The sequence below is a fragment of the Mus pahari genome, chromosome 9 (genome assembly GCF_900095145.1).
Source record: "Mus pahari chromosome 9, PAHARI_EIJ_v1.1, whole genome shotgun sequence".
NCBI classification, from domain to species: Eukaryota; Metazoa; Chordata; class Mammalia; order Rodentia; family Muridae; genus Mus; species Mus pahari.
The window spans coordinates 6167281-6176196 of record NC_034598.1 but is presented as its reverse complement, the minus strand read 5'-3'; the positions used below and the strand labels follow the sequence as shown (position 1 = coordinate 6176196).

The 8916-nt window shown below is 45.1% G+C and overlaps 1 protein-coding gene across 2 annotated transcripts in view; it reads left to right on the top strand.

Annotated features, from left to right (window-relative positions):
• LOC110326467 (sodium-dependent glucose transporter 1B) overlaps positions 1–8559 on the top strand; it is a 32514-nt gene extending 23955 nt beyond the window's left edge. Inside the window, exons 1-5 of one of the 2 annotated variants that reach the window (XM_029542361.1) lie at positions 1107–1302; positions 2814–2982; positions 4246–4362; positions 6681–8189; positions 8280–8559. In XM_029542361.1, the coding sequence (XP_029398221.1) occupies positions 2934–2982; positions 4246–4362; positions 6681–7627 (1113 nt within the window). In that variant the 5' untranslated portion in view covers positions 1107–1302; positions 2814–2933 and the 3' untranslated portion in view covers positions 7628–8189; positions 8280–8559. Of the gene's footprint in view, positions 1–1106; positions 1303–2813; positions 2983–4245; positions 4363–6680; positions 8249–8279 lie in introns of those variants that run through there. The other variant, XM_021204927.1, reaches the window with a different exon arrangement.
• The last annotated feature ends 357 nt before the right edge of the window (positions 8560–8916 follow it).

The window sequence follows — 8916 nt, the reverse complement described above, 5'->3', positions numbered from 1 at the left end:
GAACAAAATACCCATGGAAGGAGTTATAGAGACTGAAGGAAAGTCCATCCAGAGACTGCCCCACCTGAGGATACATCCCATAAACAACCTCCAAAACCAGACACTTTTGAGGATGCCAACAAGAGCTTGCTGACAGGAGCCTGATACAACTCTCTCCTGAGAGGCTCCGCCAGTGTCTGACAAATATAGAAGTGGATGCTCACAGCCATCCATTGGACAGAACACAGGGTCCCCTATGAAGGAGCTAGAGGAAATATCCAAGGAGCTGAAGGGGTTTGCAGCCCCATAGGAGGAACAATATGAACTCACCAGTACCCCAGGTCTCCCTGGGACTAAACCACCAACAAAAGAAAACACATGGTGGGACTCATGGCTCCAGCTGCATATGTAGCAGAGGATGGCCTAGTCGGTCATCAATGGGAGGAGAGGCCCTTGGTCCTGTGAAGGTTCTATACCCCAGTATAGGGGACTGCCAGGGACAGGAAGAGGGAGTGGGTGAGCTGGGGAGGGGGAGGGAGGGAAACTAGGAAAGGGGATAACATTTGAAATGTAAATGAAGAAAATGTCTAATAAAAAGAAAAGAAAAGAAAACTTACTCGACCATCTAATACACACCATGCCTTGTCAGAGTATTTGGAAGAGTTATACATTCAAAACCACAGCTTTGAACCTAGATTTGTTTCTGGAGTTGCTGTTACCCTGTGGCTGGTGACTGTGGGTGTCAGGGTGGTGAGGATTAATCCTGAGTGAGCTTCATCGAATGTTTGTGGAGTGAAAGAAAGACAGGAGGCTCAGAAATCTCAGGCATCAGGGCAGGGCTTGGAAAGTTCCTGAAGGCCAAACCTTCCCTTGTGCAGGAAACCCTGGGGACCGACCTCATCTTGTGGGTCTAGCTGGGCTTTTCGTTGGGGTGCAGCAGAATCTTCTGTGGTCCCGCGGTGAGGCTGCCTTTGTGCCGCGCCTCGGGAGCCCAGTAGAGGTGCGAGCATCCGGTGGACCGGTGGCCTGGGAGGTGGCATGGGGAGCGGCTTGGTGGGGCGGGGTGGGGTGGGGCGGGCTGCGCCCAGGTCTTAGTCGCCCGGGAGGGGTTGAGGGAGTCCAGAACCTTTCGGAGCCGCCAAGCTGGAGCTAGAACTGGAGCGCCGCGGGGCTGTGGCCCCGACGACTGGGCAGCGTCTCCTGCAGGACGCCGAGGTCCCAGCGGCGCGCAGTGAGCTGGAGGCGGCCGGGCGCGGCGGCAGAACCCGGGGCGTGCTGCTCTGGCTAACCACGCTGGTCCTGTACGCCTCCTTCGTGGGGCTGGTGAGAGCAGAGGCTGCCCTCTCCCAGGCTGGGGCAAGAGGCTCCGTAGGGAACGAGTCCTCCCCAGCTGCAGACCTGCTCCCCCAGCCTGCACAGAGGGAGCCCGGGTGCATTCATCTTCCTGGGTCTCCTTCTCCCCACTTAGGAAATGAACACGGTTCTAATCTTGGAGGGGTTTGTCAACTCAAACGGATTACGTTAATGTATTTTCCAAAGTCTTTAAACTTTCATTGTCACCTGGGTGCGATGGAAGGAGATACAGGAAGGGGAACCGGAGCCTTCTGTTCTGAGCTGGTGGTTGCTGTCCTCCACAACCATCCCAGCAAGCTCCAAACTATTAAACTGTCAAATGCCACCTTGCCTCTTCCTGGTGGCCTAACCAAGTTTTGCCAACTGGTAATTTTCCTGACGGAAAAATGGGCCCTGAGAGGAAAGTGACTTTCTTCATCACCCAGGAGGTTAGGTGCTAAGAGTCAAAAGCCGGTGGTTTGGGGGGGGGGGGGGGGCACTTCCATCTTTAAGATTTTATTATTTTTAGACATTGTCTCACTAAGTAGCCCGGACTGCAGCTTAATTTGTGGTGCTTTCGCCTCAGTCTCTGGGCTTGCTTCTCGGCCACTTTGATGTAGGAGGGCCTGTGATAGAAAATACTGCAGGTGCTCGGGAGCCTTCACTGTGTGCAAACGTCTTAAGTCCTGCGCAGGAATTTGGTTAGAACCTGTAGTCAGTCTTTCATTGAACCTGGTGCTTGCTTTGGGCCTGTCCACGCTGTAGTACAGGGTTCGTGCTATTAAAAAGGGAGGACATTTGGTTTGGGGCAGCCCAGTGCATAATCAATTACTCTTGAAATATAGATGACTTAGAAACGTTTTTTCTCAAAGGCACCAGTGAATTTTCTCTTCAACCCTTGGTTCTTGCTAACACATTCTTGCTACAGGCAACATTTTATTGATAAAACCTTTTGTATATGTTTATGTATGTATTTCCTAAGACGTCTTATAGTCTATACTCCTGCCTGGTGGCTTTGGACTTTCATTAAAGAAGCCTATAGGTTTAGAAATATTCAGATGGTTGATTTCCAGCATATTATATGTGTGGGGTTCAGAGAAAGAAATCGATGTGTGCCAGAAGTATTGCTTTCTAAAAACATAACCAATATAAGTAATAAGTTGATTACTTAATAATATATCAGTCATAAATGGAGTAGATTTAAAATAAAGAAAATATTTTGAAAATAAATTTGATATATCTTAACTATAAATGCAAGAAAATCTTTTAAGATGTTCTTCAAAATCTAAAAAAGATTTGCAACCAAAGGCAAACCAATACAACTTAAAAGTTGAGTAGAAGAAAACTAACAGGAGCAGATGAGTCTAATAGTAAAGGGTTGCAAGATTTTCCTGTTTATATTATAATTCTCCTCCCATTCTCTATAAAGGAGAAGACAACCATCTAAATAAACATTATTTTAATGGTTGTAAGTTCACAGCTCTTCACTTTTTAAATTTCAGGGAATAAGCACTGCTATCCTTGGGCCTACATTCCAAGATTTGGCGAGAAATGTGAACCAAAACATCAGTAATCTTTCTATCATTTTCGTGGGCCGCGCCTCTGGATTTTTATGTGGCACTATGATTGGTGGAGTTCTCCTTGACTATATGAACCCTTTTTTACTTTTGGGTGAGCAAACACTGCTTTTTACTGTTTTTCAATGAATTTTCAATTTACTCTAAATATTAAAAGCATAGCCTCAAGAACGGTTGGCTTTGGAAACAGCTGTGTGCAGCTCCTGGGCAGCCGGGCTTCTGTAGCCTTTGCTGGAAGAAAAATATTCGGAACCCTCTAGAAACCTGATTAGCTCTATCCTGGGTGTGAGTGTTGTCAACCCTGAGCAACGCTGACTTACTGTGATATAGGCTCCACTCCAGGCACATACACTGGCTGACCCTGAAGCACTGCTTATCTGGGGTGGGGGTGGGGCTTCTGGGGCCGGGGCGAGGGGATGAGGTAGGGTCAGAATGAGTTCCTGGAACCTGGCCAAGCTCTGTGGACTTGGGCTTGGAGATGAAGGGACAGGGGATGGTGGGAAGTGATATAGGCTGCACCTCTGACCTGCTGCCCTTGTCAGAGCTGAGCACGGACTGAGCACCTTGGATCCTGACCTGGAAAAGAGGGCAGAGCTGTTAGCATGCCATTTTCAATAAATTGGGAAGAATAAAGACAATCTAGATTACTATACTAAAACATCTTTGGAGGCAAGGTTAATAATGTATTGCTGATATATAAGTAATAATTATTACTTCAAAAGTGGGTTGAAAGTCTATTTTTTTCTGTACTTCATTTCCTTTTATCCCACAAATGAATTTATCTGGTAAAGTTTTCCTATAATCAGTGTTAACGATGGAGTTTTACTTTTGCATTTTTACATTATTACCTTATAGAAATATTCTTTGAATTAATACTTTTTGGACTGACTCAAACACTATAAAATTGATCTTTGGTTACAATTTCTAACTTGATCATTAGCAACGATAAAATTGGATTCAAGTCATAGTAATTTACATTTTTATGGCCACAAATATTATAAAAGCTTTAGATTAAACCACCACATATAACCACTACATCTTTCATCTACTCATACTCAAACATTTTTGTTGTTGTGATTTGGTTTTACCTTTTTTTGTTTTTGAGACAAGCGCTTACTATGTAGCCCCAGCTGGCTGGAAACTATCTATATAGATCATGTTGGCCTCAATTCATAGAGCTCTGCCCACATCTGTCTCCCAAGTGCTGTGATTAAAGATGTGCACCTCTATGCCCAGCCAAAGACCAAACAACTTTAATTCAGTGTTAGTTTTCATTTTAGAATTTCTTATGATGTCCCTTTGACTTCTGACCTTCACAGACACTTGTTTTCTAACTGGCTTTATTCTTTTTCCTCAGGTGTGTCAATGGTAGCTACTGCAGTTGGATTTTATCTCATTCCTTTGTGCAAGAAGGCATTTTTACTGATTATCATGATGGCTGTGTTTGGTGCTTCAATTGGTGTTGTGGATACAGGTTAGTGAATCCTTCAGCTTCATCTCCAGTATCAGGGACAGTACTATGAGGAAAAGTAAAGTATATGAAATTAGAGTGCCACTTGTCTTGCTGTGAAAACACCATGGACTCACACCTCAGCACCTCATAATCATACCTCAACACCTTAGAATCACACCCCAGAACCTCAGCATCACACCTCAGCACCTCAGAATCACACCTCAGCACCTCAGAATCACACCTCAGCACCTCAGAATCACACCTCAGCACCTCAGAATCACACCTCAGCACCTCAGCATCACACCTCAGCACCTCAGAATCACACCTCAGCACCTCAGCATCACACCTCAGCACCTCAGAATCACACCCAGCACCTCAGCATCACACCTCAGCACCACGCCTCAGTACCCCAGAATCACATCTCAGCACCACACCTTAGTACCTCAGAATCACACCCCAGCACCTCAGAATCACACCCCAGCACCTCAGAATCACACTCCAGCACCTCAGAATCACAACTCAGCATTTCAGCACCTCAGAATCATACTCCAACACCATTTCTCTTTGACAATTAGGATACCAATTGTTGAAAACCTAACTATGAAGTGCATTTGGAGGATTTTCCTTTATGAGAGACTGTTGAGACTGTTGAATTAGTCAAACATGGAAGGACTCCCTTTCTGTGGGAAATTATAATGCAAATGGGCAGGCTTTCCTTAGGGATAAAGTTTGACCACTTCAGTGTAAGGGAAAATAGTTACTTGATAGGGTTAACAAGGTGTATTAGTTACTTTGTAATTGATGTGATAAAACACTATGAAGAAAGCAACTTAGAGGAGAAAGAGTTTGTTTGGACATATGGTTCCAGAGGGGTAGAGTTCATGATAATGGAGTAAAGTCACGGTGGCATGAGCAGGAAGTTGAGGGTTCACATATTGAAGGGCAAGCACAAAGCAGAGAGAAAAACTGGAAATGGCTGGAGGCTTTTACATTCTCAAATCCTGCCCCCAGTAGCATACTTCCTCCAGCAAGGATACTTCTTAACCGATGCCCACCATTCTTGCTGAACAGGAAGAAAAGCTATTTGATAGATCGTGAAAATAGTTTACACTTCTAGATTCATTTGAAGGTAAAACTGCAATGTGGAGCTACATGCCTGTCTCCAAATATCTGATTTTTTGAGGACAGTCAAATCCTAGATGCTCGTGGCTCTTCACATCGTGGGTATTAAAACTGTGCAGTTCACAATTCTGAAGATTGTTTTTGTTTCCTGCAACAAATGAGACCGAATTCCAGGGCAATCTGGCTGGCATCTGGGTGCTTTAGTATCTAGTTTAGACCTAAGGAAATAATCACTTCCATTGGAATTAGCACCCAAGTGAAATACTGAAGCTTTGGTAGTTTTCCCACCATTAGATAACATTTTGCCTAGTATTGCACATATATTTATGCATGGACCTGGGGGATATGGTTCAGTTGAGCAGAGTATTTGTCTACAAAATACTGGGCTCAATCCCATAGACTGGCATATTCTTGTGATCCCAGTACTTAAGTGATTCTGAGGGGAGTCTCAAAAATCCAAGATCATCTTTTGCAAGTTCATAGCCAGGATAGCATATATGGGGGCTCTCTCAAAAATTACAAATAAATTTACCAGTGTTTTGTTGTTCTGTTGCTGTGAAGAGCTACTAAGACCAGGGCAACTTACAGAAGAAAGCATTTAATAGGGAGTTTGCTTACAGTTCCAGAGTATTAGTTCATAAGCATGGTGGGAGGAAGCAGGGTGACTCACAGTGTCACTGCTCACAGGCACTGGGACAGCAGCTGAGAGCTTTACGTTCTAACCCCTAGAGAGAGAGGAGAGAAAGAGAGGAAAGAAGGGGAGAGGTGTGGGGAGAAAGGGGAAGAGAGCCTGACAGGGATTGGGCCTGGGCCTAGTGTCAGCTTTTTGAAACCTCAAAGCCCACCCCCAGTGACACACCTCCTCCAGCAAGGCCACGCCTCCTCATTCTTCCCAAACAGTTCCATCACCTGGGGACTAAGTGTGTAAATATATTACCTATTGAGGTCATTCTCAGTCAAGCCACAGTTAATATTACTTCCCAGCGAGATTACCACTATAATAAATAGTTTCTGATAAGTGATGGTTTACTAACTTGTAAATTCCATGTATGAAGATAAGATGACACACAGTCCTCTGGCGATGGTGGGTTACAGCTCCTTAATAACAGAGGGGTTCTAGTATAAACTTAGAAGGTAATAAAACTCCTACAGCTTAATTAAACACTAATAAAAATGTTCCTACTAAGCGACTGTCAGATTATTTCTTTAACTTGTAGGTGGGAACGTCCTCATCTTGGATCTCTGGGGGGACAAAGGAGCCCCACATATGCAGGCCTTGCACTTCAGTTTTGCCTTGGGTGCCTTTCTGGCTCCCCTGCTGGCTAAGTTGGCCTGGGGTACAGAATCTGCCCAGAACCACACCCAGTCCGACTTTGACCCTCTGATGCTGAACCGATCCTCCAAAGGCTCCTCAGACTCTGTGTTCGCGCTACCCGATGACAAGAATCTGCTGTGGACATATGCTTCTATCAGCACCTATGTTTTAGTAGTGTCTGTCTTTCTGTTTGGTCTGTTTTGTAAGAAACGCTCAAAGCAGAAAAAATCCTCAGCATCTGCTGAGGGAGCTCGAAGGGCTAAATATCACAGGGCCCTGCTATGCCTCCTCTTCCTCTTCTTCTTCTTCTATGTGGGAGCCGAGGTGACCTACGGCTCTTATGTATTCTCCTTCGCTACCACCCATGTTGGCATGGAAGAGAGTGAGGCAGCTGGCTTGAACTCCATCTTCTGGGGAACCTTTGCAGCTTGCAGGGGCCTGGCCATCTTCTTTGCGACATTGTTACAGCCTGGAACCATGATTGTGCTGAGCAACATTGTCAACCTGGCCTCATGTTTCTTTCTGGTGCTTTTTGACAAGAGCCCTCTTTGTCTCTGGATTGCGACTTCTGTGTATGGAGCCTCAATGGCAGCCACGTTTCCCAGTGGCATCTCCTGGATTGAGCAGTACACCACCTTAACTGGGAAATCTGCAGCATTCTTTGTAATTGGTGCTGCCCTGGGAGAAATGGCCATTCCAGCAGTGATCGGAATTCTTCAGGGACACTACCCAGATCTGCCAGTAGTTCTGTACACATGTCTGGGCTCAGCCATATTCACAACTGTTTTATTTCCTGTGATGTATAAATTAGCCACCTTGCCCCTACAACGCCAGAGCAAAGGAAGGTAGAGCAAGGACCAGAAAGGTTGCGCTCCACATAAATGGAAACATGCAGAAAAGTGGGATGGAATGGATTCTGAAGTAGTTGAAATGAAGAATACAAGGCATTCTGTAATAGAGAACTCTAGAAATATTCTGATTTGGTACAGCCCACAGCCAACACCTCTAAGGCAATTATGAAATGCCTCTGTGTTTGAGCCCTCTCCAATTAATAGAGGCAAGTCCCTTGTGATACACCAGGAGAAAATAGACAAATATTTGGAGAAGACAAATTGTTTAATAAATGCATAGTTGCTACTCTCGAGGAATCCAGGCCAGGTGGAGCCATAGCAATTTATGATCAATTTCTAGAGATCAAAGTTTCCATGTATAACTGCTGAAATGTTTTGACTATTCTGGAATTTCTAGAGTCTTCTATAATGTACCATGTTGTAATGAGCGTATTCAAAAATGCCTTTAGACATGCAAAACTGGCTTAGTCAGGATCCCCACCATGCCTAGGACTGCATCTGATAACCAGAACCCAGTGACATCACTCACTTAAGACAATCAGACACAGTCCTAGAACCCCGTGGCACCCAGTGGACAGTGTATAAGCAGAGACCAAGAGCAATGCTCANCAGTGACATCACTCACTTAAGACAATCAGACACAGTCCTAGAACCCCGTGGCACCCAGTGGACAGTGTATAAGCAGAGACCAAGAGCAATGCTCACTCTGCACATCTGGAGAGATGTCACTGTGCTCTGCCCTACAGCTGGAGAGTCTCCCCCAGATGCTGACCCTCAAGTCAGAGACTACTCTTAGAGACTGGACCTGAACTTCTGCTAAGATTCACTGCACAGGCAAGCAGTCTGGGGGAGATAGGATTAGGACCATATTTAGTGTGTGAACATTGTATAAAGAATCTCAGCATAATAAAATGTAACTTTTGTTATACTAACTACGCCTTCTTGCTAATGGCACAGTATTCTCATACAGTAAGATTTTGTGACTCCAAACAGGAGTCTCAGTAGGAGATATGATATTTTGTGGTGTGTGTAAAAAGATATTTGTATTTGAGAAGTTGGGTAGTGCACTCATAGGGAGGCACCATGGATATGTAGAAGAAATAGTCCTTTGCTGAGCAAATCACCAGACATCCATATTCTGTTTGTTTGTTGGAACAAGGTTTGCTATATAGCCCTGACTGTTCTGGAACTCAGAGATACCCCTGCCTCTGCCTCTCTACCCCTCTGCCCCTCTGCCCCTCTGCCCCTCTGCCCCTCTGCCCCTCTGCCCCTCTGCCCCTCTGCCCC